At 61.7% G+C, this 27,740-nt stretch overlaps 2 protein-coding genes across 2 annotated transcripts in view; one reads left to right on the top strand and one right to left on the bottom strand.

The window, feature by feature from the left end:
• Nucleotides 1–6,523: 6,523 nt before the first annotated feature.
• The window catches only part of SND1 (staphylococcal nuclease and tudor domain containing 1), a 68,658-nt gene continuing 47,441 nt past the window's right edge, over nucleotides 6,524–27,740 (bottom strand). Inside the window, exons 14-24 of the mRNA XM_066318957.1 lie at nucleotides 27,082–27,154; nucleotides 25,879–26,020; nucleotides 21,901–22,010; nucleotides 10,255–10,443; nucleotides 9,503–9,644; nucleotides 9,008–9,131; nucleotides 8,842–8,911; nucleotides 8,458–8,571; nucleotides 7,620–7,823; nucleotides 7,043–7,087; nucleotides 6,524–6,813 (exon numbers count right to left, since the gene is read on the bottom strand). Coding sequence (XP_066175054.1) covers nucleotides 6,748–6,813; nucleotides 7,043–7,087; nucleotides 7,620–7,823; nucleotides 8,458–8,571; nucleotides 8,842–8,911; nucleotides 9,008–9,131; nucleotides 9,503–9,644; nucleotides 10,255–10,443; nucleotides 21,901–22,010; nucleotides 25,879–26,020; nucleotides 27,082–27,154 — 1,279 coding nt within the window. The 3' untranslated portion in view covers nucleotides 6,524–6,747. The remainder of the gene's footprint in view (nucleotides 6,814–7,042; nucleotides 7,088–7,619; nucleotides 7,824–8,457; nucleotides 8,572–8,841; nucleotides 8,912–9,007; nucleotides 9,132–9,502; nucleotides 9,645–10,254; nucleotides 10,444–21,900; nucleotides 22,011–25,878; nucleotides 26,021–27,081; nucleotides 27,155–27,740) is intronic.
• On the top strand, nucleotides 14,266–16,886 carry LRRC4 (leucine rich repeat containing 4). The gene has a single exon (XM_066318932.1). The coding sequence runs from the start codon at nucleotides 14,414–14,416 to the stop codon at nucleotides 16,379–16,381; it is 1,968 nt and encodes a 655-aa protein (XP_066175029.1). The 5' UTR covers nucleotides 14,266–14,413; the 3' UTR covers nucleotides 16,382–16,886.

Genomic DNA, 27,740 nt, shown 5'->3' with positions numbered 1-27,740 from the left:
TCATGTCCCCACATCCCTCAGTGTCCCCCCAGACCTCGTGTCCCCCATGTCCCCTCTTGTCTACCACCAGCCCGTGTCCCCCCGTGTCCTCCCGCTTCCCCCAGTCCCCGCGTGTGGCACACATACACCTGGCACAGGATGGGGACAGGAACAGGGACAGCACCGATGTCCTCAAGGGTCCCAGGTGTCCCCAGGGATGCCGGAGTCCCCAGACCCATGTCGCCCCTCCGCCGGGGACACCGCCAGGATGACACGGGGGTAGGGGGGCTCTGTCGGAGGGCACGGGGGACCCCCACACTGTCACTGGGGGGAACAGAGTGGTTCCTGTCCCTCCTACCTGTCCCTGTCACCACCCCCGGCCCGGAGTGTCCCCTGAGGGCGGGGTGTCCCCAAACTGTCCTCGCGGGGGTCCCCAGGCCCCGGGAAGGGTCGGGATCCCCAGGCGGGGCTGTCACTGCGCTAGTGTCGCTGGAGCTGGTGTCACCACGATGGTGACACTCGGCAAACACTGTGGTGGCCCTTCCGGGAAGGCCGGTGGTGACACCGGTGACACCAGTGCCCGGCAGCCGCTGGCAGGGCCCCAGGTGGCACCGCTGGGACACTGGGGACACACAGGCTTCCCCGCAGCCAGCACGGTGACCTGGGTGACGTCACGGCGTGTCCCCTCCCAGCTGGCATCCCTCGTGTCCCAGTCCCTGTCATCTCCCTGCCAGCGTCCCTTGTGTCCCCAGCGCCTGTCCCCAGTCCCTGTCACCTCCTGGACAGTCCCCCTTGTGCCCCCAATCCCTATTCCCTTTCCAGTGTCACTCACACCCCCATCCCTGTGTCCAGCCCGTCCAGCGACCCGTCCCCACCACCGAGTGCCACCAGGGGGTGGCGCGGCCACCGGGAGCCCTTGGGGCCCTCCCCCGTCACTGGGCAGCGATGGGGACCCAAACTGGGAGCACTGGGAGCCTGTCGTGCCCCCCCACCCCGGCTTGGTGGCACCCCCAGTGTCACCCCGCCGCTGATCCCCGACCGTCCCCTCATGCCCTCATTTCTGCTGTCCCCGCACCACTGTCCCCACAGTGTCCCCACTGTCCCCAAAGCCTGAGGCCATGGGGTTCGAGGTCCCCACACTTACCTGGGGTCCCCGCGGGTCCCCGCTGGCTCGACCCCCCGCGGATGCTTTTTGGGGTAAGGGCTTCCTGGCTGGGGGAGGGACAGCAAGCCCAGACCGCAAAAAGACCCGAGAGGGACAGGGACGGTGGCCCCGCGGCGGTACCGCAGTGACAAGGGAGCAGGTGACAAGGAGGGACAATGGCGGGGACACGCGGAGCCCCCGGGGCCGGGGCCTGTGGTAGGACACGGCTCTCGGGCCCCGAGGTGCCTGCCGGCCCCAGGCTATCCGCTGTGCTTGGGGGGACACGGGACACTGCCAGCCCCGTGTGCCATCCCCCGTGTGCCACATGTCACCCGCCATGTGTCACCTGTCACGTGTGCACTGCTGTGGCACTGTGGGAGGTGGCACAGAGGGACAGGGACATGGCACAGAGTGACATGGATGTGACACAGACCCACAGGGACATGGCGCAGAGCGATGGTGACGTAGCACAGAGTGAGGTGACACAGCACAGAGTGACATGGATGTGACACAGACCCACGGGGACATGGCGCAGAGCAATGGTGACGTAGCACAGAGCGAGGTCACACGGCACCAAGCAACACTGATGTGACACAGAGTGATGGGAACACAGCACAGACCACTGGGGACATGGCACAAAGTGACAGGAACGTGGCACATGGTGAGGGGACATGGCAGAGAGTGATGGTGGCATGGGACAGAGCAGTGTCCCTGACTCCTGCCAGCACATCTTGGGTGTCCCTGGGCTCCTGTCCCAGAGCACCCAGGGGTGGCAGGAGGCCACCAGAGGAGCTGGTGATCGGTGTCACCGGTGGGGCTGGTCCGCGGTGTCACCGCAGGAGCCACTGCTTGGTGTCACTCCAGGAGCCACTGCTCAGTGTCACTGATGGGGCCAGTGCCCAGTGTCACCTCAGGAGCTGTTGCTTGGTATCACTGCAGGTGCTGGTGCTCCGTGTCACCTGAGGAGCCAGTGTTCAGTGTCACTGCAGGAGCTGGTGCTCGGTGTCACCACAGAAGCTGTTGCTCAGTGTCACCACTGCTGCCAGTTCTGTCTGTCCCCCAACACTGCAGGGATGTGGCCCATGACCGATCCTGTCCTTGGTGGCATTGGCTGAGTGGCAGCGCCCAATTCCAGGGTGTCCGAGCCATGTCCCAGGGTCAGTGACAGGCCAAACTCCTGGCTCCGAAGCTCCATGGCCACTCTGTGGCTCTGTGGAGGGTCACTGTCCCCACGGCCAGTCCGTGGCAATGTCCCCAGCTCAGGGTGCCGGTGGTATGACTGTCCCCTTGGGGATCCCCCCTTGGTGGCACTCCGGGGTCCCCAGGGCAGCTCCAGGGCTGGTGCTGAGGTGCCACCCCAGGGACAGCAGGGAGCAACTCTGAGGCCACCATGGGCAGGTGGCTCTTCACTGGCGTCACCTGGGCCTGGACTGCGATGTCACCGTCACCTGTCGGAAATGAACATGTCCCTGCTCCAGCCCACGTCATCCCCACCCCGTGATCCTGCTCCACCCCGTGATCCTGCTCCACCCCGTGTCCCTTCCCTTCCCATGTCCCCATCCTATGTCCCTGTCCCCATCCCATGTCTGTCCGCACCCTATGTCTCTGTCCCTGTCCGCATCCCAGCATTGTCTCCATCCCCCAGCCCCACTCTATGTCCCTGTCCCCACCCTGTGTTCCCATCTCCACGGCACTGTCTCCACTCCATATCCCTGTCTCCACCCCACTCCCCGTCCTATGTCCCTGTCCCCATTCCACATGCCAGGGCAGGACAGGCTGGGGGGACACGGCCAAGACCACCACTCCCCTGTCACCCTCTGGTCCCAGGGGAGCCCCATTTGGGGGGATGAAGGGGACAGAGGGGACATCCCTTGGTGGCTGTGCCAGTGGGAACTTGGGGGTGGCTCCCCCTTGCCCGGGCGTCCCCCAGCGCTTGGGAGGGGCTCAGAAGGGACCGGGGAGACACACGGAGGGTCCTTGAGTGGTGCCAGCACCAGCGGTGACCGCAGGGGGACAGTGACGGTGACAGTGGCTGTGTGTGGCACAGACCTTTCCAGATCTCTGAGGGCGGTTTCGGGGTCCCCTGGGTGGAGAGGGCGATGCCACTCCACGGAGGGGCTCGGTGTGACCCCCCCCCCGGTGGCAGTTGGAGCTGAGGGACCCCCGGTGCCCCCCCCCCCCCGGGACAGAGAGGACAAGAGGGGGCAGGGAGGGGACCCCGGGGATGTCACGGGGGGTGTCACAGGCTGGGGCGGGGCGGAGGCAGGCAGCTCTTGTGGGCCCGGGGGGTTTGGGGTCCCGGGGGGCTGCGGGGGGAGAAGCTGAGGTCCCGGGGGTCCTGAGGGGCTGCAGGGGGGTCCAGGGCTCACCAGGGGGTGGTTCCGGGGTTCCCGGGGGCCGCGGAGCGGGGCCTGGGGTCCGGGGGCTGCCGGGGCGCTGGGATGGGGCTCGGGCCCTCGGGGGTCCCGGGGGGGTCTGGGGGGGCCCCCCTGTTCTGTGCTCGGGCCCGGCAGGGCGGGGGGCCCGGGAGGGGGCCAGGGGGGATCCCGGGGGTTGGGGGGGATCCCCGGGGTGGGGGGTCCCCCATGGGTGGGGCAGGGGGGGACGGAGGGCAGAGAGGGATCCCGACCCCCCCCGGACCCCTCGGTCCTACCTGGAGCTGCGGCCGCGCTGCGCTGGGGGCGGGGGCCGTGGGGGTCCCGGGGGGTCCCGGGGGCTCCCGGAGGGTCCCGGGGTGCGGGGGGGCCCCGCGGCGGCCGCGCGAGCCCCGGCGGCGGCGATTGACCCGCATTGACGTCACTGCGTCATCAGGGTTCCCCTGGAAACACGCGGGGGCTAAAAATAGCCCGGGGGGGGGGGGGGGGGGGGGGGGGGGGCGGCCCCCCCTCCCCCGCGTCTGCCGCTATTCTGGGGACAAAGCGACAAATATAGAGCGGCCACTCCCGGCACGGGGACACCCCCGCGGGGGGGCGGGGGGCGGACACGGGGGACACCCCGTGGGGGGGGCACGAGGGGGACGGACATGGGGACAACGACGAGGGGACAAGGGAGGGACACAAGGCTGGCACCACGGGATGGGGGGGACACAGACACGGGGACAGCGACAAGAGGGGGCACCATCACAGGGGGAAGGCGACAAGCGGGGAACAAGGGGACACCCGGGCATGGGGACACCGGGAAGCAGGACAAGGGGACACTGGAAATGGGGACACCCGGGATATGTGGACAGGCGGGTAGCGGGACACTGGGACGTCAGGATATGGGGATACTGGGACATCGGGACACAAGGACATGGGGATACTGGGACACTGGGACATGCAGACACGGGGACACCGGGACATTATGAGGACACTGGAACACGGGGACATGGGGGTAACTGGGACACCTGGAAGTGGGGACACAGACACTGGGCAGGGGACAGGGTACAGAAAGAGGAGACAGGAACAGGGATGGATGGGGTTGGGACGGTCACAGCTGCAATGGGGCTGTACGGAACGGGGCCGTAATGGGATAAGGCTGTACTGGGATGGGGCTGTACTGGGATGGGGCTGTAATGGGATGGGTTTACACTGGAGTGGAGCTGTACTGGGGTGGGGCTATACTGGAATTGGTTTATACAGGAACTGGTTTATACTGGGACAGGTTACACTGTCCATTCCACTGGGACGGAACTGCACTGGGCTGGGTTATATTGGGATGGGTTATACTGGGATGGGCTGTACTGGCACTGGTCTGTACTGGGATGGGTTATACTAGGCTGTACCGGGACGGCTGTACCAGCACGGGTCCGTACTGGGCTGGGTTATATTGGGATGGGTTGTACCAGCACTGGTCTGTACTGGGATGGACTCTACCGGCACTGGTCCATACTGGGATGGGCTGTGCCGGCACTGGTCTGTACTGGGATGGGTTACACTGGGATGGGCTGTGCCGGTACTGGTTCATACTGGGATGGGCTGTGCCTGTAATGGTCTGTACTGGGATGGGTTACACTGGGATGGGCTGTGCCTGTACTGGTCTGTACCGGGATGGGCGGTGCCGGCACTGGTCTGTACTGGGATGGGTTACACTGGGATGGGTTGTACCAGCACTGATCTGTACTGGGATGGGCTGTGCCGGCACTGGGCCGTACTGGCCGCGCTGGTCCGTGTTTGTCGTTCCGGTCGTCCCCGCCAGGTGGCGCCATTTCCCTTTCAGTTCCCGCCGACGGCGCCCTCCCGGACCAGTCCGGACCAGCAGAGCCCAGCACGGACTGTACAGCCCAGTACAGATCGGTATGACCCAGCACAGACCGGTACACAGCAGTAGTGCCCAGTGCCCATGTGTAACATCCAGCAGCGGCCCTGCACGTGCAGACCCCCAGAGACCCCCAGATACAGCCAGAGCCCTCGAGGGACCCCCAGAGATCTCCCGAACCCTTCACAGGTCCCCCCGCCCTTCCCAGAGGGAGCCAGAAACGCACAGGGCCCCACAAAGCCCCCCAGACACATCCCAGCCCCACTCCCGACGTATCCAGACCCCCCAGAACCCGCCCAAACGTGTCCAGAGACCGCCCGCGCCCCCAGAACCTTGGCTGAGACCGGTGAGGGTGGCCGGGCTGGGGACAGGGACAGGGATGTGGGACAGGGGACAGCCCCCCTCCCCTGCCCTGTCCCGCTTCCCCCTCCCGTTAATAACGATCGTTGACCCGGCGTTAATTATCGATTGCGCCGCTCCATGTTAATTGGCTTCGGATTCAATTAGCGCTGCCCCCTTCAGCCCCCCCCAGCCCGGAATCGATCGGCGGCGCAGGGACAGCAGGGACAGCGTGGGGGGGGCACCCACAGGGACCCCGCGGGGTTGGGGTGACCCTGGGGTTGGGGTGCAGTGACGGCGGAGCCCAGAGGCTCTTGTGGGAATGCTGCCACCCCCCGAGTCCATTTGAGATTCAGGGGTCACACTGGTGAGGAGTCCAGGTGTGGGGGTCCATGAGTGGGACCCAGAGTCGAGGTTCAAGGTCTGGAACCACTTTGGGACCCAAGTCTGGGGGCCAGGTGACGTCCAGGGTCTGGGGCTATTTTGGGGTCCCAGGGTGGGGGCCCACCGTTGAGACACAGGTTTGGGGTCTAAGGGTGGGACCTGCAGGTAGGACCCAGGGTAGGGTCCCAGGATGGGATCCAGATCTGGGGCCCCATCTGGCTCCAGGCAGTTTTGGCCACTTGGACAGCCATTTGATTTTTGGGGCTGCCCCCATCCCACTCCCTGCCCCCCATCCCATCCTCCCAGCAGCCAGGCCAGGGCTGGGGGTCCCAGAGCTGCACCCCCAAAGAGACACCCCTGAATGCCAGGGGTCCGAGGGGATGAGTGGAGCTGACCCGGGGGGGACTGACCCCAGCACAGAGAGGACCCCAAAAAAACCAGGACGCTTCACTACGTTTATTGGGCCTCTGCAGCTTTAAATACAGGCCAGGATTTGGGGGGGCCGGGGGGGGGCCAAGGCAGGGGTGGGGGGCTGAGGGTGCCCCTCCCCCCAAGGCACCCCCAGAGCTCAGATCCGCCCCCGGCTGCCCCCCGAGGGGCCGGGGAGCTGTGCTGGGGGGGCCCGGGGGGGGGTTTTGGGGTGCCCCCGGGGCCCCCCCGGCCCCTCAGCGGCTGTAGCCGAACTCGTCTGCGTCGTCTGCGCGGAAATCGCCATAACGCCACAGGTTCAGCTGGGGGGGACACGGTGTCACGGGAGCCCCCCAAAAACCGGCACGGGGCTCACCCCGGGGGCAGGGATAACCCCGAAACGGGGTGGGGGCTGCACCCAGCACCACCCTAGAGCTGGGGATGCCACGTCCAGCCCCTGCCCCCGGAGTCCCCCAGATTTGGGATGCCCCCCAGACTTGGGGCACCCCCCGGATTTGGGGTTTCCCCCGGATTTGGGGCGTCCCCACTTACCCGGGCGCTCTTGGCCGCCTCCTGTGCGTTCAGGTACTCGGTGATCTGCGGGGACAGTCCTGGGTGATGCTGTGGCCCCTCAGGGGGCTTGGGGGCACCACCAGGGATGGGACGCCCCCTTGTCTTTCTGTGGCTCCCACTGCCCACACAGGGTGATGCCCATGGGGGATGGGATGAACTCGGGGGGCACACAGGGGTTTGGGGGGCTGGGCAGCATTGGGGGGTGGGAGAACCCCCATCTCCCCAGTGGGGTAGCAGCTGGGCCTGGATCAATCAGTGCTGGTGGGGAGGGGATAGGGACCCCCCAGAACCCACCTGACACCCTCGGTACCCCCAGCACCCCTCAAGACCCACCCAGCACCCCCCAACAGGCCCCCCGCCCCCCCCAAGGACCCGCCTGAGACTTCCAAAAACCCTACCCAGCACCCATCAAGAACCTCCAGCCTCCTCCAAACGCCCCCAGAGCACCTACCCAGCACCTCCAGAACAACTCCCAACACCTCCAGCACCTACCCAACCCCCCCAACCCCTTCCCAGCCCCTCCAATGCCCCCCCTTTCCCCCCCTCCAGCACCCACCACTTTCTGGAACTGCCTCTCCTTGCGGGGCTCCACCATCACCAGCCCCTCCTTGACCAGCCCCAGCCCCACGTCGCTCTTGGAGTCAGCAAACTGCAGGGTGACGTGGGGACAGCCGGGGCCCAGGTGCTCCACGTTGAGCAGGCACTGCGTGTTCTGGATGTCCCTCACCACGCTGTCCACGGCGTCCGCCCGCGCCTCCTCCTGGGGGACATCCCGGGGCAAGCTGGGGGCATCCCACAGCCTCGGGAACACCCCCGGGGCTTTTGGGGACACCCCACACCCAGAGATGCACGCCATGGCCTTTGGGAACCATCCAAAACCTCAGGGAGCCCCCACGTCTGTCAGGGACCTCCAAACCCTCAGAGATCCCCTGGGGCCTTCAGGGACCCCCGCCAGGCCCCCAAGGGTCCCTCCTGATCCTCAGACCCCAGGGACCCCCAGGTGTTTTGAGGACATCCACAACCCACTGTGGGTTTGGGGTAACTCTGGGATTGGGCTGTGGGGGGGCTGGGGTCAGTGTCATCATGGCTTGGGGTTACCCTGGGATCAGAGCTCAGGATTTGGGTCAGGCTTGGGGTCAGGGCACACACTGGGGAGCTGGGGTTGGTATTCGGGCTCAGGAGACACATTTGGGTCCCAGCTAGAGTGTTCCAAATTCAGACCAACTCTGGGCTTGATGGTTTGGGGTCCAGGGTTGGAGTCCGCAGGTGGGACCTGGGGCTCAGGGTGTGGGTCTGGGGGCCACGGGTGGGCCACAGGGTGGAGGTTCAAGGTCAGGGGCCACCATGGGGCCTGGGGCCAGGGTTTGGGGTGCAGGTGAGGCCACCGTACTCACGTCCTGCGGCACCTGGATGAAGGCAAAGGTGTACTCGGTGGCCTGGGGCGGCAGCACCCGCGGAGAGAACGCCGGGGGCAGCGCGGCCAGGCGGGTGGGGGGCAGCGTCTCCTTCTGCGGGGACACCACAGGGGACAGCATTGAGGGGCAACAGCAGGAGGGACACCAGGGGACACCAAGGGGAAAGATGGGTGGGTGGATGGAGGGACGGATCTATGGATGGATGGATCTATGGATGTATGATGGAAGGACAGGTGGATGGATGGACCCATGGATGGATGGATAGATACATGGACGTATGATAGATGGATAGGTGGATGGATGAATGAATAGATCCATGGATGGAAGGCTGGTTTCCCCCTCACTTTCCCCAGTGCCACTCACGTTGCCGTAGTCAATGTAGAAAATGTGCACTTTCCCACCCGACTCCACCTTCTCCACCCGGGCACGGTACCTGCAGAGTGGGATTTCGGGAGTTTGGTCCTCAGCCCACACCCCTGTGCTGCCCTAGCCCAGTCCCGCCTGTGGGGTCACCCTGTGCCCTCCTCACCATTCCCCGTCGACAAACTTGGCGATGCAGAAGTCTCCACGGCGCGGGGCGAAGGAGCCCTCCACAGGCGGGTGGGCGCTCACCTCGGCGCGCATGTTCTCCATCAGCTTCTCCAGCTGGGCACCTGTGGGGCCCCAGTCCAGGGTAAACCCCCAGTTCCAACCCAAACCTGACCCCAACCCCGCTCCCCAGTGTGGCCCCTGAGCTTGAACCCCAAGTCCCAACAATGACTTCAAGAGTAGATCCCAAACCTGGACCTCAACCCCAGACCCTGCCCCACGACCTTAACCTTTGGACCCCAAACATGGGTTCCAGTCATGGACCCCTATTCTGGTCCCAAAAATGGTCCTGGGGAGGTGGATGGAGGGGTGACCCCACGTCACCCTGGACACACAGATCTGGGCGTTACCCACCAAACCCACAAATCCTCAGCCCATCCAACTTGGTCTGGAGAGTGCCCCAGGGTGCTGAGGGTGCCCAGGTGTCCCCCCGTACCTGTCTCCACGTCCTGCACGTAGAAGTGGAGGTCATCGGTGATCTCAGTGACAAACACGGGTTTGTAGTTGGCTGTGCGCTCCTTCTCCTCCAGCACCGGCACCACCTCCTCCACCGGCGTCTCCTCGTAGTGGGACCACACCTGGGGGGATACGGGGCAGGGACACGGCGGTGGGGACACAGCAGTGGGGACCCCTGGCCACGCTCCACATCACGGCAATGGGAGGGTGGGGACCAGACCCGGCAGTGGGAACCTCCCCAGGCCTCAGCTTGGGGGGTTGTGTGCCTAGGGTGGGACGTCCCTGGGGTGGGACACTTCTTGGCATGTGACCATCATCTCTTGGGGTGAGGACATCTCCAGGAGTGGGCCATTCCTTGGGGTGGAACATCTCTTGGGATGCGGACATCCATCGTGGTGGGGACACCTCTTGGTGTGCGGGCACCCAGTGGGTGGGAACATTGTTTGGGGTTGTGATGTTTCCTGCAGTGTGGCCATCAGCTCTTCAGGTGGGGACATCCCTTTGCACAGGGCTATCTCCTGGAGTGGGGACACCCCTTGGCATGGGGACACCCCTCAGTGTGGGAACATCTCTCGGGGTGGAAACACCCCCTGGAGTAACACGGGGACATCCTTTGGTGGGCACATCTCTCAGGGTGGAGACATTCCATGTGGTGGGGCCATCTTTTGGGATGGGGCCATGTCTCTGAAGCTGTGACACCGCTGGGGGGACAGGTCCCCTGACGCCCCTCACCTTCTCCTTCCTCTGCTTGGCCGCATCCTGGGCCGCCAGCAGCGCCTTGCAGTAGGGGCTGCGCTCGGCCGTGAAGTGCACGCGGGACAGCGCCTGCTCCACCAGTGCCACTGACAGGTTCACACCCTCGATGTGCAGCCACCCGATGAAATTCCCGGCCTTGTCCATGCTCTCCACCTCCACCTCAACCTGCGGGATCCCAGGAATCACATGAGCCCTGGGCGCCTGTCCCCACCACAGCCTGCCCCACCTGCCGCCTCCTCCCAGCGCCCTGGGCTCGCCCAGGTGGGGCCCCCTATTCACTGCCCTGCACCTAGCCTGGGCCCAGAGACCCCTACGGTGCCACCACAAAGTGTCCCCCTTAGGAGGGGGACAAGAGACATGGGGGGACCTACCCACAGGGTACACAAAGCCACCAGGTTCTGCCACATCCTGTATCCCATTCCACCCTGGGAATCACATCCTGGGAATCATCCTGGGAATCTCACCCCACCCTGGGACAAGCTGGGCTTGTGGCCCTGGGGTCAGCACATGGCACATGTGCTGTCATGGGGTCAGCACATGACACAGTGACAGGTGTGTGGACGAGGCACCAGGGACAGCGAGGACTGGGCGCAAAGGTGACAGAAGGGCCACACCATGATGGCTCAAACCCTGGCCGTGGCCTTTGATGTGGTCAGTGGGGTTTGGTTTTGCTGGCGCTGCCACATGGGGCCTGTCCCACTGCTGAGATCACTCATCCCACCACAGCTGCTCCCACTGCTTCCAAAGCCTGGAGGCGTCCCACTGTCCTTGCACTGTGGCAGCCACGGCACCACACCGGCCACGGCACCACATCGGCCATGATACTGCATTGGCCATGGCAACCACACTAGCCACGGTACTGCACTGGCCGTAGCACCACACTGGTGCTATGCACTGGACACTGCACCATACTGGTCATGGCACCACACCAGCCACGATACTGCACTGGACATTGCACGGCACCAGTCACGGCACCACACTGGCCATAGCAGCACACTGGACACAGCACCACACTGGACACGGCACCACACTAGCAATGGCACCCTACTGGTCACGGCACCGCACTGGACATTGCACAAAACCAGCCATGGCACTGCACCAGCCATGACACAACACTGGCCATGGAATCGTGCCAGTCATGGCACCATACCGGCCATGGCACCTCACTGGACACAGCACAACACTGGACATTGCACTGTACTGGCCATGGCACCACAGAGGACAGGACACCACACTGGCTGTTGGGCACCAATGTTGGCACTGTGGCAGACACAGCACTGTCACCACAGTGGCCGTGGCGCTAAGCTGGCCATGGCACCATATAGGCTACAGCACCGTGTCACCCCTGGCACCACGGCACTGTGGCAGAACCACAGAACCACAATGTCTGTGGCACCACACTGGACATGGCACCACACTAGACATGTCACCACACTGGCCATAGCACCACAGTGGATATGACAGCACACTGGACACGACACCACAGCAGATGTTGGCACCGCACCTGCCAAGGCCAGTGTGTGGCAGGGCCACAGTGCAGGACACGGCCCCACAGGCCACACACCGTCCCCAGGGATGGCAGTGCCAGGCTGGTCCCTGGGGTCAGAACCCTGTGCACAGCTGTGGAATCTCCACAATGGCACAGGATGACACCCTGGGTGACAACAGTGTCCCTGTCCTCCATGTCACCACTGGGTCACTGGCCAGGGGACAAGCAGGACATTGATGGACTCAAGGACAAGATGTGACCACTGTAAGTGAACAAGGAATGTGTGGGACCCACTCGTGCAGCACAGAAGGCCACAGGTCCTGCAGCTCCCGGGGGGGAATATCACTGGAACAGCTGCGGCCCCCTGGGGACATGCCACCATCATGGGGACAGTGACCCCAGTGAGGAAGGACAGGAGAGGCACTGCCAGACAGGGTGTCCCAGAGAGGCCATCAGCCCCACAGAGGCCCCCACCAGCCACTGGCATCACTCAGGTGACAGCTGCAAGTGCCGCAAGTGCCATCAAGAGCTGGGGGGTGGCCATAGGGTGCTACTGGGGCTGCAGATGGTGTTATGCCCCCCCGGGTCCCAGGAGAACGGAGGGGACAGGGCACTGCTGGGGGTGCAGAGCCCAGCCTGGGCCCCAAAGAGCAGGACCACCAGGTCGTGGTCCCTGTCCCCAGGGTCCCTGTCCCCAACCAATGGCAGGGCGACCCCAGCCCTGCAGGGTCAGTGCTCCCTACCAGTGTCACAGCTGTGTCGGGTCTCAGCCAGGGGCGTCGGGGGTCCCCGCTTGGCTGCGGGGGTCAAACCGGGGGGGGGGAGGGGGAGCTCTAGAGCTCTACGGATGGAGCCGGGGTCGCCCCACTCCTTGACACCTCAAAGCCACCAAGCTGCCAGCCAACGCTGCCCCCGTCCCTTGGTCCGTCCTTCCATCCGTCCAGCCCCGGGGAGGGGTCGCTCAGGGAGCGCCCCCCCCCCACTCCACAAGCCCCGAGCGGGGCTGCGGGGAGGGGGAGGAGGAGGAGGCGGCGGGAGGGAGGAGGAAGAGGAGGAGGAAGCGGCGCATCCCGCATCCCCCTCCCCGCGCACAAAACCGCTCCGGGGCCGCCGCACCGGCCGAAGCGGGGCCGGCGGGGGCCCCTCCGGAGCGCGGCGGGTGGGTGGGTGGGTGGGGGTGCGGGGGGCGCGGGGGGGTCTGTGCGGAGCCGGGATGCGTCAGCAGGAGCAGCGGGAGCGGCGGCAGCAGCAATCCATCCGCGCTCGCACTGAAGGACAAAAGGATGAGCCAGCCGCCTGCGCGGCTGCTTCCCGCACCGCCCGCACCGCCCCGCACCGCACCGCCCGCACCGCCCCGCGCGGCCCCCGCCACCGGAGGATGCCCGCCGGCACCGCGACCGCCACCGCTGTCACCGCCGCTGTCACCGCCACCATCGCCCCGCGCCGCCGCTGAACGCGACACCCACGCGGGGACGCGGGAACGACACGCGGGAGGGGACGGGACGGGACCCCCCCGCCCCGCCACCAGCGCAGCCGCCGCCGCTACCGGGAGGTGCCCCCGCCGGCATCTCCCCCCCCCCCACGCCGACGCCCTTTCCTCCCCCCCGCTCCCTCCCCGAACCGCGTTTTTCCCTCTACCGGGGGGGGCTCCCCGCGATTTATTTATTTATTTCGGCCTATTTTTAATCTTTATTTTCCTGTTTTATTTTTAGGTTTCGTCCGGGTTGTTTGGGTTTTTTTTTTTTTTTTAATATTTTGAATTTTTATTTTTAGTTTTTCATCCGATTTTAGCCTTATTTTAACTTTTATCCTCATTTCCGTTCTTATCTTGATTTGATTTTATTTTAGATTTTTATTCCGTTCTTACCTCCTTTTCCAATTCCCTTTCCTCGCCAATTTTTTTTTCCCATTCCCATTTCCCTCCCCGGTTTTCATTTTTTTTTCCCCCCACTTTTTCTCTCCTCCGCTCCCTCCCCTTTTCCCAATTCTTCCTTTTCTCCCCGCTTCTTTTTTTTAATTATTTCCTTTTTCACCACTTTCCCGGCGTTCCCCCCCCACCCCTTTTCCCCGCGGCCTCGGGGGGGCGGCCATGCCGGCCCCGCCGAGCCCCTCGGGCCGGCCCCACGGGCGGAGGTGCGAGGCCGCGGGGTTGGCCGCGGTCGGGGGCTGCCGGGCCCCCGCTTAGCCGGGCCGGCCCCCCCCCCATCCTGCACCGCAGCCTCCAGGAGCCATTTTGTCTTTTTTTTTTTTTGGGAGCCGGCCCCCCCCCCCCCTCCTCGGTCCCGTGCCCCCCGCGCTCGCCTCGAGCCCCCCCGGACCCCTCGATCCCCCTTCCCCAGGTAGGTACTGGCGAGCGGGGCCGGGCGGGGGGGGGGGTCCTTCTCCTCCTCTCCCCGCACCCCCCCCCCCCCCAGCACCTACCGCTAATTTTTCCCCCCCTTAAATTTTCATTTTTCCCTCCTCAACCCCTGCTCCCCTCGGAGCCCCCCCACCACCCCGACCCCAGCACCTCGACCACCCCCCCCCTCCCCTCCGGCCAGCCGGGCCCCCCAGCTCGTGGGAGCCGGGAGAGGGGGGGGCCCCGAGCCCGTTCTCCTGTTCTCGCCGCCATCCCCAGACGATGGTGAATGATGAACGTGCCACACCATGAAGCTCTTGTGGCAGGTAACTGTGCACCACCTCCGCCGCCACCGCCGCCACCGCACCTGGCCGGGGCTCCTGGCCGCCTCCCTGACCCTCCACGCGTGGCTCCTGGCCACGGCCGCCGGCTCGCCGGGCCCCCAGAGCTGCCCCTCCGTGTGCTCCTGCAGTAACCAGTTCAGCAAGGTGGTGTGCACCCGCCGCGGCCTGGCCGAGGTGCCCCCCGGCATCCCCTCCAACACCCGCTATCTCAACCTCATGGAGAACAACATCCAGATGATCCAGGCGGACACGTTCCGCCACCTGCACCACCTGGAGGTGCTGCAGCTGGGCAGGAACGCCATCCGGCAGATCGAGGTGGGCGCCTTCAACGGCCTGGCCAGCCTCAACACCCTGGAGCTCTTCGACAACTGGCTGACGGTGATCCCCAGCGGGGCCTTCGAGTACCTGTCCAAGCTGCGGGAGCTGTGGCTGCGCAACAACCCCATCGAGAGCATCCCCAGCTACGCCTTCAACCGCGTGCCCTCCCTCATGCGCCTCGACCTGGGCGAGCTCAAGAAGCTCGAGTACATCTCCGAGGGGGCCTTCGAGGGCTTGTACAACCTCAAGTACCTCAACCTGGGGATGTGCAACATTAAGGACATGCCCAACCTGACGCCCTTGGTGGGCCTGGAGGAGCTGGAGATGTCGGGCAACAACTTCCCCGAGATCAAGCCGGGCTCCTTCCACGGGCTCAAATCCCTCAAAAAGCTCTGGATCATGAATTCGCAGATCAACCTGATCGAGCGCAACGCCTTCGACGACCTGACGGCGCTGGTGGAGCTCAACCTGGCCCACAACAACCTGTCGTCCCTGCCTCACGACCTGTTCGCCCCGCTGCGCTACCTGGTGGAGCTGCACCTGCACCACAACCCCTGGGACTGCGACTGCGACATCCTCTGGCTGTCGTGGTGGCTGCGGGAGTACATCCCCACCAACTCCACCTGCTGTGGCCGCTGCCACGCCCCGCTGCACATGCGGGGCCGCTTCCTGGTGGAGGTGGACCAGACCTCCTTCCAGTGCTCGGCGCCCTTCATCATGGACGCGCCCGCGGACCTCAACATCTCGGAGGGGCGAGTGGCCGAGCTGCGCTGCCGGACGCCCTCCATGTCCTCAGTGCGGTGGCTGCTGCCCAACGGGACGGTGCTGAGCCACGCCTCGAGCCACCCACGCCTCTCTGTGCTCAACGATGGCACCCTCAACTTCTCGCACGTGCTGCTGACCGACACCGGCCTCTACACCTGCATGGTGACCAACGTGGCCGGCAACTCCAATGCCTCGGCCTTCCTCAACGTCAGCACGGCCGAGCTCAACACCTCCAACTACAGCTTCTTCACCACCGTCACGGTGGAGACCACCGAGATCTCCCCGGAGGACGTGTCCCCCAAGTTCACCAAGCCCGTGCCCACCACCTCGACGGGCTACCAGCCGGCCTACACCACCACCACCACTGTGCTGGTGCAGACCACGCGCCCGCCCAAGCAGGTGGCCGTGCCCACGGCCGACGCCGGCGACAAGCTGCAGACCAGCCTGGACGAGGTGATGAAGACCACCAAGATCATCATCGGCTGCTTCGTGGCCGTGACGCTGCTGGCCGCCGCCATGCTCATCGTCTTCTACAAGCTCCGCAAGCGCCACCAGCAGCGCAGCACCGTCACCGCCGCCCGCACCGTGGAGATCATCCAGGTGGACGAGGACATCGCGCCGGCTGCTGCCACGCCCGCGGCCGCCCCGGCCGGAGGGGCAGGGGAAGGGGCCGTGGTGCTGCCCAACATCCACGAGCACCTCAACTACAACACTTACAAGGCCGGACACGGCGCCCACTGGACAGAGAACGCGCTGAGCAACTCCCTGCACCCCCCCGGGACCACCCTGGCCGACCCTTATTTAATCCAGACCCACCCCAAGGAGAAAGTTCAGGAAACCCAGATATGAACTCTTTTTTGGGGGCTTTTTCCTGCCTTTTTTTTTGGGTCGTCGTCCCCCCCCCCCCCATCAAACTCCAACCCCGGCCCTGAATTATTATAAACACAATAGATGCACAAAAGCAGAACTCCAAAAAGAAGGAAACCCAGGAGAATTCCTCAATACTAAGGAAAACCAGGAGAATTCCTCAGTAATAGACACAACTTTTGTACAGGGGGGGGAGAGACTCTTTTTCGTGTACATGCTTCTATAGCCAACCTCGGGGCCGAGAAGAGCAGCAGATTCTATTAAAATTTAACGAAACCCACCCAAAACTCCTACAAAAAAACCACTATTTTCTAACTCGCAGGTTCTATTTAAACACACACACAAAAAACAAACCAGGAGAAACAGACGAAAAAAACAAATCGGTAATAAGAGGAGCGATCCCCGTGCTCGGGGACGAGCGGCGGTGCCGTGGCGCGGGGGGACGCGGGGGACGCCAGAGCGGTGGCAGCAGCTGTCGGGGTGGGGTTTGGGGGGGCCCGGGGTGTTTTTTGGGGGTTATTTGGGGGAGGGGGTGAGGTCGGCCCCCCCACCCCCGCGGCGCTGCCCTTGGCCGTGTGCCGGCAGCTCCGGCGTCACCGGAGCGGGATCTCGGCCCCGCGCCAGGACCTTCCCAATGCAATAAAGGAATGGATTTTTGGGGGGGTGGGGGGCTCGGGGAGGGGGCGGGGGGCACAGCCTGAGGGCTGGGGATGGACGTCTGCAATGTATTCAAGCAAAAAATTCCTCAAAAACCCACGGGAAGGGGAAAAAACCCCACAAGCACCTGGGGGTGGGGGGTGGTTTGGGGGGGGGATTTGAGGGGGGGGGGAGAGCGGGTGCCCCCCCGCTTTGCTCTGCACCCCCTTTCCCACGGTGTTTGTGACCCCCCCGGGCCCCCCGGACCCCCCAGCACAGGGCTACGGCTCCTGGGGGGCTGGGGGGGCCCCCACGGGAGACCTGACCAATGATTGTAACCACCTTCACTAAAAATGGCATTTTTAGTCCTTTTATTTGGGGTGGGGGGGGTGTGGGGAACACCTCCCCCTTCCCTGGGAGGGGGTGACAATGGGGACACCCCCCCCCAAGGGCTGCTCATGGAATGGGGGGGGCTGGGAGAAATTAAGGGCTCGGGGAGCGGGGGGAGGTGACAATGGGGGGAGCCACCAGCATCGGAGGTGGCACCGGGGGGGTCCCGGTGGGGACCCCAAGTGCCTCGTGGGGGTCCCGAGGGGATGGAGGGGTTGGGGGGGGAGGTCGGGCAGCAGCGAGGGGGGCCCCCCCCCCGGTTGCTCGGGCGCTGGAATTATTTTAATTTCTCGTTTTAGCTTTAAAATGTTCTCGGAGTGGGGGGGCAGAGCTGAGCTAAAATTTCGGTTTTGGGGGTGTCCAGGGGGGGCATAAGGCAGGAAGTAGATGCAGAAGTTCCCTCTCAGGCTGTAAACGCCGGAAGGATCCGACTGTACCGCGAATCCAACAAAAAAACAAAAAAACAAACAAAAAAAAAACCAAAAAAAAAAAAAACCAAGTGTATTTTTGTATTTTAATAAATATTGTTCCAAATTTGTAACAGCGAGTGCCCGAGGGTTTAAACGGGGCGGCGGGGGGGGCTCGGGGAGGCCGCGGGGGGTGCCCCCCTCCCCACCAGCCTGAAAGGGGTTTTTTGTCCTCTCAGCAGGAAAAGCTTTGGAAAAATCACGGAGCGGGAAAGGGACACAGAGGGTGAGGATGGAGGAGGGGACAGGGTGAGAACTGGGGGTGACATGGGGGTACAAGAATTAGGGGGGGTCAAGAATTAGGGAGGACATTGGGTGATGAGAATTGGGGAGGTGACATTGAGGGTGACATTGAGGGGACAGTTAGAGGGTGGCATTGGGGGGGTGCTGAGAATCGGGGGGCGACAGGAGCGGGGGGCATTGGCGGGGGGGCACAGCGGGACCCCCATCTGGGGCTGAGGGGGTTGGCGGTCACCCCCCAGGCTGGGGGTTCCTGGCTGGAATTGGGATTGCAGGGAGGGAGCAGGGGACAGTGGGATCACTGAGCCTGAGGGGACATCAGGACAGCCCTTTGAGGTGACAGCATGTCCCTGTGCCCATGGGGACCCTCGATGGCACAAGTGTCCCCAGGGTGCCACCTCCACCCCTGTGCCACCACCGCTTCCTGGGGACACACAGGGGCTGAACCCCTCCCCTCGGTCACCACGGAGTTGCCAGGGTTCAGTGTTGGGAATTGGGGGGTTTTTTTAGGATTTTTGCTATTTTTGGCGAGTCCGGGTCCATTTTTCCCAAAACCACATTCCTGCTTTTCCCTTTATTCCCGAATTTTTCCACTCAGGCCAATCTAGGAATGCCAACACCTCCTCCTCTTGCTCCTGGGGGATGAACCCCTCCTCCTCCCTGTGCTGAGGACAGACAGGAATGACCCAAAAATCTTGGGAATGCCACAGGAGGCTGGAGGGATTACTGAATTGTATTGGCATTGATTTTAGCCCAAAATTAGAGCAGCATCATCATCATCATTATCCCACCTTCATCCTCATATCCTCATCCCCATTCTCATCCTCATCCCATCCCATCTTCATCTTCATCCCATTCCATCTCAACCCCAAATCCCACCAGTCCTGGCTCTCCCCAGTTCCCAGTTCCAGGAATTCTGTCCTATTCATCCTGTTAGGGACAATCCCCCTTCTTGTTAAAGACAAGCTCCAGAGCAGTCCCAGCTCTTTGCCTGGAATGATTCCTTCAGAGCAGGGTGGGAATCAGGGCCTGGGATGAGGGGAAAGGCAAACACTGACAAATTATACCCAGAGATTTTTAGGGGATGTCAGGGAAGTCCCCATGGCAGTGGGATCTGGAGTTCTCCCGGTGCATCAGCAGCTCCAGAGGGAGCAGGATGGGGTGGGATGAGGTGGGATGCTCTGGGACACAGCGGATGCTCCAAGCACAGGGCTGGGATTGGCCCTGGAATAGGGATTTATGCTGGGGTCAGTGCTGGGATTGGGATCAGCATTGGGATTGGCCCTGGGGTCAGGGTTGGGATTGGTGCTGGGATTGAAGTTGGGATCAATACTGAGATCAGCACTGGAACTGGGGTTTGGATCAAGGCTGGGATCAGCACTGGAATTGGGGTCTGGATCAGTGCTGGGATCAGGCTGGGATTGGAATCAGTGCTAGGATCAGCGCTGGGATCAGATTGGGACTGCGATCAGTGCTGGGACAAAGGCAAGATCAGGCTGGGATCACGCTGGGATTGGGACTGGGATTGGGACCACGGCTGGGATCAGTGCTGGATTGACTGACTGGGAATCTGCAGCTCCAGCAGACAAAAAGCCCTGGAATACGTGGGGGTGCCGGGGCAGTTTTCCGGCGTTCCTGGGGAATCGGCAGCTCCACCCGGACCCATGCGGCCGTGGAGGAGCCGAGGGGCACCCGGGGGTCCCCTGGGCCCTTCCCGGGCACTCCCAGAGCCGCCATCCCACTGGAACCTCCCAGCACCCCCCTGCTCCCCACGCTCCGGGGCCGGCTCGTCAGTGGTGGCTCCGGGCCCGTGAGTCAGCAGCAGCCGGAGCCGCCGGATAAAAATATCCCACGGCTGTGGGGGTGGGCAGGGACTCGGCTGCCGGCAGGAACGCGTCCGGGGCCACCGTGGGAACCGTGGGGATCCGTGCTGGGACCCACAGAAGGAGCCAGGAATGGGCTGGGGGCCCATCCCGGCTTCCTGCGGCCTCCCCGCCACGGCATTCCTGCCCTTCATGTCGAATTCCTGCCCTGCATCCCGAATTCCTGCCCTGCATCCCGAATTCCTGCCCTGCATCCTGAATTCCTGCCCTGCCTGCCGAATTCCTGCCTTGCATCCCCAATTCCACGTGGCCTCCCGCATCGCCGCGTTCCTGGGCAGCAGCCCATCTTCCCACGGCCTCCCCACGACATTCCCGGGAAGCGTCCTGGATTTCCACGTGTCCTCCCTGCCACTGCATTCCTGGGAAGCAGCTCGGGCTCCATCTGGCCTCCCTGCCACAACATTCCTGGGCAGGTGCAGCGCGGAGCCTCCGGAATGTGCCGAGGCAGCGGAGCGAAGCCCTTGGGATGCGGGTCAGCAATTCCCGGCAGCGCGAGATGCTGAGCAGGGAGGGAGACGACTGCAGTGTCCCTGTGTCCCTGTTTCTCCATGTTCCTGTATCCCTGTGTCCCTGTGCCCCTGTGTCCCCACGTCCCTGTGTCCCTGTTTCTCCATGTTCCTGTATCCCTGTGTCCCTGTGCCCCTGTGTCCTCCTGTCCCTGTTTCTCCACATTCCTGTATCCCTGCATCCCTCCATGTTCTTGTATTCCTGCATCTGTTTCCCCATGTGTCCCTATGTCCCCACGTCCCTGTGTCCTCCTGTCCCTGTGTTTCCATATCCTCAGGTCCCTGATTCCCATGTCCCTGCATCCCTGTGCCCCTGCATCCCCAATTCCGTGTCCCTGTGCCCCAGCATTCCACGTCCTTATGTCCCTGTATCCCTGCACTCCTGTTTTCCCACAGCTGGCGCCACTGGACTGCAGCTGCTGTCACATCTGGATCCATACCCACATCTGATTCCACACCTGTGTCCACATCTGCACCCATGACAACATCTGGATCCACACCCACATCTGGATCCAGGGCCTCAGTTATCACCATGCCCACACCTGGATCTGCAGCCACACCTGCATCCACAAACCACATCTGTATCCCTGCCCACAACTGCATCCATGTCAACATCTGCATCAACCGTGTCTGCAGCCACGGCCACATCTGGATCCTCAAATCCCATCTGGATCCTCAAATCCCATCTCTTTCCATGCTCACATCTGCACCAGTGCCAACATCTGGATGGGAGCATCAGTTCCTGAATTTTGGCTCACGGGAACCATGACAGTCAGCGGGGGAGGGATCCAGGATCCACCTTGGAATTGTGAATCATGGAATAATTACCCAAAATGGGCCCCGAGCGCCGGAGCTGCAATCAGGGAAATCACAGGAGTTCCAGGGAATTTTAATATCTGGAGACATTAATGGGAACAGGTTCAAACGGGGGGATCCATCCAGACTGCAACCCCACACCCAACCCTACATCCATCGGGAATCCAACCCCACATCCATCTGGATTTCAACCTCACATCCAATTCCACACCCATCCATAATCCAACTCCACATCCATCCTGCCCAGGGCACTCTCAGTATCCCCTGGGATCTCCCAGAATCACCTGGGATCTGCTGGTGACACCTTGGATCTCTCAGAATCACCTGGGATCTCTCCATATCCCACAGGATACTCTTGGTATCCCCTTGGATGCCTCAGTATCCCCAGGATATCTTAGTATCCCCTGGGATCTCTGGCTATCCCCGGGATCTCTGGGTATCCCCAGGATCTCTGGGTATCGCCGCACCCTCTGGTCCCTCACATCTGCTGCCCCCAGATCCCTTCAGATCCCCCTGGATCTCCGGATCCCCCCAGCTCCCCTGCTGCCGGGCTCAGGCCATACCTCCCTCTGCAGCACGAGCTCCTTGGTGAAGAGCGTGGCCTCCTCGCTGAAGGGCTCCCCCTCCTGCGTCAGCCCCGGCACATTCCGGGCACCCCGCGGGCACTCGATCCCTGCGGGAAAACCGGGCAGGGTCAGGGCACACTGGGATTGGCAAACTGGGACGGGCACACTGGGAATGGCACCCCAGGAATGGCACCTGGGAATGACATCTAGGAACAGCACCTGGGAATGGTAAACTGGGATTGGCACCTGGGAATGGCAAACTGGGAATGGCACCTGGGAATGGCACCTGGGAATGGTAAACTGGGATTGGCACCTGGGAATGGCAAACTGGGAATGGCACCTGGGAATGGCAACTGGGAATGGCACCTGGGAATGGTAAACTGGGATTGGCACCTGGGAATGACACCTGGGAAGGGTCTGGGAGGGAAGGGGACACTGGAAACAAGTGAGATGTGGGGGGAGCTCCGGGAGGGTCCAGGGGTGGCACAGCTGGGGTAGAGGCTGGGACAGACTGGGACCAGCAGGGATGGGGACAGAGGGACAAACAGGGATGGGGACATGGGGACACATCCAGGCCCCCATCCAGACCCCTCTATCACAACTGCTCCCCCGCCCTTCTCCCGCTGCCCCTGGGATCCCCCTGCCCTGGCTGGGAGCAGAGGGAAGTCCTGCATTATTAATGATCATTTACATAATTTGCATAATGAATGAAGCGCTGGGAATTGCAGCTCCAAGCTGGAGCCACGAGTGAGGAGGTGCCTCATCCCCAGGGCCACATCAGTGTCACCAATACCTGGGGACACAAGGACACAGATCCTGCCCGGAGCAGCTGGGAGCGCTCAGAACACATCCTGAGGGACGATGTCCCTGTGCCAGTGGATCCTTCCTCATCCTTATCCTCATCCCCATCCCTGGTCCTGCTGTATCCCTTTACCCATCCCCATGCCTATTGGATCCCTATTCTCATCCCTGTCCCATCCTCATCCCTGGCCCTGTTGTATCCCCGTTCTGTCCCCATCCCATCCCAGTCCCCATTCCCAGGCTATGCTGCCTCCAGCAGGATTCCCAGCCCTGTCCCTGCCCTTCATGGCACTGAACATCCTCTGTCCCCAAAAATGGGGATGGAAAGGGAGATTTCTGGAAAGGGGGAGTTTCTGGAAAAGGGGGATTCCAGGAAACACAGCAGAATGTGGGATATGGAGCAGGAAATCCTGGGATGTTTGTTAATGAGCTGGAACCATGAGCCCCCCCAAAAACTGGGATCACCCTGGGATCCTCTGGGTGGGCTCTGGCTCTGATCCCAACTCTGGCTCTGATCCTGACCCAGCACTGGTCCCAGATTTCTCAGTCAAGGAGTATCCCCCAGTGCCGCACTGGGCATGGGAATGAGGGGCTGGAGTTACCCTTGCTCCTCTCTGGAAGGGGCCAGGAGGACTCATGCACCTCAATGGAATTTTTTTCCCTCAAAGAACAAGGGAAAAGCTGAGGAACCCTCAAACTCCATCAGCTCCTGGCTCTTCCAGACTGGGATCGTGCTCCAGATCCTCTCCAGCCTCTGACACTTCCCAAACCCACCTGAGGGAAGGTTCTGGAAAAGGGACAGCTCCAAAGGCCGGATTTGGCACTCTCACCCCCCCGGGAATGCCGGCAGGAGAGGGGAGGGGTACGCTTGGCACCCGGAAAAGTTCTCCAGCACTTTAAAAATAGCAGCTAATCCCGAATCCGTGGCTGTGCCGCGCTTCCCGGGAAGCCGTGACGGATTAATGAGGGATGCGGCTGCGAGTGCTGCAGCCACCGCGCTCCCCTGGGCTTCCCAGAGAATTCCAGCACAGTCCTGCCCAGACAGGGCCGGGGCTGGAGGGGGTGGCTGTGGGGCTGCTCCCATCCCGGAATCGGCCCTGGAGGGATTGGGAAAAGAATTCTGCAGCATCCCAGAGTATCCCGCGGCATCCTCAGCATCCCCAGGTATCCCTCGGCATTCCATGGACATTCCAGAGCCTTCCTGGGTATCCCACAGCATCCGTGGGGTATCCTGAAGCATCCCAAGGCATCCAGGGCATTCCACAGCATCCCAGAGTATCCCACAGCATCACCAGGATTCCAGGAGAAATTCCTCCCTGGAATTCCCTCAGTGAGAACAGATAAAATAGATCTTCCCAGGGATAATCTCTTGGAGCAAGGACCCTTCCAGCCTTGGTTCCAGGGATTTGGGCAGTTTTGTGCCCTCGCTGTGCTGGAGCCACAGCCAGCATCAGGATCTGGGATGGCTCGGGGCAGGGATCGTCCATGCCGGGGCCAAGAGCCAGAGATCGATCTCCCGCAGGATTTATGGATTTCGGGAGCAGGGGAGGTGAGTGGGAGGGAGGGGACACCCGGGAACTGAGGGAGTGGGACTGGAATGCTGAGGATCCACTCTGTGGGACAGCCCCACGTCGGGAATGCTCACATGGAAAAACTTCGGATTTCCCATCCCCATCTCCCAATTCCGCAGCTCCCGGGGAAGATTTTGGACCCCTTGGAGCGTTTTGGCCACTCCAACATCCCCAGAGGTGCCCCCTCATCCCTCGGGAATTCTCCTGCTCCCAGCCCCCGCTCCGGGAAGGCGTCAGGCTCCGGAGTTTTGCCGGGAGAGAGGAATTCGGGATTAAACCGGTGCCTGTATTTGCACATATTTATAGTGCTCTGACGGATCTATTTTAGCTGGAAAGCCGGGATGAGCTCCCTCGGGAGCATCCCTGGAGTCACATTTTAAGGGACTTGGCATCTCTTTCTGGTGCTCATTTGCATTTGATATCCATAAAAAAGGCAGGCGTTGATAAAAGGCGGATATTTATCCTATTCCTGGCTTGGCAGAGGAGGGTTGGGAATGGCACCAGGGAGAAATCCAACAAAAACCAGGGAAAATAAAAGCCAGAAGGTCCCGTCGGGATCATGGGATTCAATGGGATGGGATGTTCTTGGGGATCAATCCCTTCCAGAACAGAGTAGGGTGGAGCAGGAATCCCAATGGAACAGGAATTCCAATGGAGCAGGACCATGGAGCAGGAACTCCCATGGAGCAGGACCACAGAATAGGAATCCCAATGGAGCAGGATGACTGAACAGGAATTTCAATGGGGCAGAATCACAGAACAGGAATCCCAATAGAGAAGGAATTCCCATGGAGCAGGGACCTCCAAAGAGGAGAACCATGGAACAGGGACTGCCCCTGTGGAGCAGGGACTCCCATGGAACAGGGACTGCCCTGTGGAGCAGGGATGGCAGCACCAGGAGATGTCCCAGCATCACTGGGAGGAGGGATGGAGCCGTCACTTCCCAAAGGCCCATCCCAATGTCAGTGTCCACGAGGGATGGAGATAGGACACGTTCCCAGCTCTGGGAACAAAGAGAGATGGACAAAGAATCCCTGACTCCATCCTTGCTCCCCCCAGAAAAACACTCCCTGTGTAGGAGCCGCTCAGTGTTTGATCCTGGGATTGGATCCTTGAAACACGGATGGAATTCTTCCTGATCTTCATCCCTACCCCGATCTCATTCTCAATCAATCTTCATCCTATCCCCATCTATATCCTCATTGCCTTCCCGGTGTTCCCTCCCTTCTCCCCACTTCATGCTTGCCCACCTGCTCCCAAATTTTTTGGGCGGGACCATCCTTCCCAACCCCAACCTGCCCCACCCCTCCCAGCCTGACCCGAGGCAGCTCCAGCGTTCATGGGGACTCTTCATCCTGGGGTCCCCCAATCCAGGGAATGTTCTCGTGCCAGTCCGGGGCATGTTCCAGCACCGATCCCAGAACCCTGCGGTGCTGATCCCAGATCCCCTTGGTACAGATCCTGGAACCCCAGAGTGCCAAACCTGCGAACCCTGCGGTGGCAATCCCAGAACCTCACGGTGGCAATCCCAGAGTCCTGCAATGCCGGTCCTAGAACCCCAAGGTGCCGATCCCGGGATCTGCCGATCCTGCTCCCGGCTCACCTGCGAGCAGGAAGGTGATCAGGCAGGTTTCCTTGGGCAGGAAGAGCTTCAGGCGGGAGCCACTGAACACGTATTCCACCACGGCCTCGGAGCGGCCGGCACGCTGCAGGAATGGCAGGAACTGCTTCGCCTTCTGCGTGTCCTGCGGGAAAACAGGAACTTAGAGACGCCCCGGAATTCCGGGACCCCCCAGAATCCCGACCTGCCAGGGCCAGGAGCTCCTTGTCCCCTGTGCCAGCTGAGATGTGAGATCTGGGCATAGAGCTGAGCGTTTCCAGCTCGGGATGGGCCCTGTGCCCCAAACGCAGTCCAAATTCATCCAGAAATCCCAGATATATCCCAAAACAAATCTCAAAATACAGCAAAAAATCCCAAATTCATCCCGAAATAATCCCAAATGCATCCCAAAATACATCACAAATATATCCCAAAACACATCTCAAAATACATCCCAAAATAATCCCAAATACATCCCAAAAATCCATCCCAAATACATCCCAAAACACATCCCAAATATATCCTAAAATGCATCCCAAATGCCTCCCCAAATCCCAAATATATCCCAAAACACATCTCAAAATACATCTCAAAACATGTCTCAAAGTACATCAAAAAATCCAAAATACATTCTAAAATAAATCCTAAATATATCCCAAAACATATCCCAAATACATCCCAAATCTGGCCAAAATGCATCCAAAATTTATCCCTAAACCCATCTCCAAATCCATCCCAAAATCCCAAATCCATCCCAAATACACCCCAAAACCCATCCTAAACCCCCCACAGGGTAGCTGCCTGGATCAGCAGGACAGATCCAGCCCCATTTCCCCCATCCCTAATGGAGCATCCCATGACTCCCTTTTCCTGGGATCTGCCCCTCCCCATCCCACCAGTGAACGGCTCCATAGAAATCCTTGAGAACACTAATTAATTGAGGAAAACTTAACGAGCTCTGCTGGGAGGTGTGGGGATCCCCAGATTCCCTCAGCAGAATCGGGGAATCCCAGATTCCCACCAGCATTCTGCTGTTGGCTCCCACCACCTGGTTCCCAGGCAATGGGGCAACTCCTGGTTTATTTATCCAAGGAAAAAAGGGAAAAACCCCCCAGCAGCTCCCAAAGTAATGGCGCCAGGTCGGTTTTATCCCATTTGATCCCTGTGGAATTCCCGCACATCCCGCATGCCGGAGAGCATCCTTACTCCAGAGATGTCGGCAACCCTGTGGATTGGCACCTCCTTCTTGCTGTGCAGCCCCTTCCCGTTCTTGATGGCCCTGGAAAAGAGAGGGAGTGTTGGGAATCAGCCCAGAGCAACCCAGCCATGGAATGAGGGCTTTCGATGAGAAACGTGGAGGTGAGAGGAGCCTGGATGCGGGAATGCAGCACATGGAGGGCGCTGAACGGATGGAAAACCAGCGGGATGCTGGAGCTGCTGCCAGATCCACGCCCAGCGCCAGACCCGGATCCAGATCCTTGTCTCGGCACAGGGATGCAGGGCTGGGATGTTCCCCTGGGATGTTCGCTTGGGATGTTCCTCTGGGATGCTCTCCCAGGATGTTCCCTTGGGATGAAGCCACTGAGCTCCTGTCCCCACTTGGAGCGTCCCCTCCTGCCCCAGGTGCCTGCCTGGGGGGTTGGGAAATGCCAGAGTGTGCTGGGATTCTGGAGGAGCCAACGCTTGGGATGTGATTCCAGGCTCTCTGAAGAGCTGGGAATGCTGAAGGGATCCCCCAAACTGCTCCAGGCCCTGCATCACAACCTCATCTGGGACCTCCCATTCCCACTGCTCCTGGCATTGTCCCAGAGCTGCCAGCTCCTCTGCCTGCTGCCAACACCATCCCGGATTTGGGATGTGCCAAA

Source organism: Sylvia atricapilla, chromosome 5 (genome assembly GCF_009819655.1).
Source record: "Sylvia atricapilla isolate bSylAtr1 chromosome 5, bSylAtr1.pri, whole genome shotgun sequence".
NCBI lineage: Eukaryota > Metazoa > Chordata > Aves > Passeriformes > Sylviidae > Sylvia > Sylvia atricapilla.
The sequence above is the reverse complement of the archived record's forward strand: the minus strand, read 5'-3'. Positions and strand labels throughout refer to the sequence as shown.

Excerpts from the sequence above, each read along its gene's own strand:
- LRRC4 (XM_066318932.1), top strand. The coding sequence starts at position 14,414 with ATGAAGCTCTTGTGGCAGGTAACTGTGCACCACCTCCGCCGCCACCGC.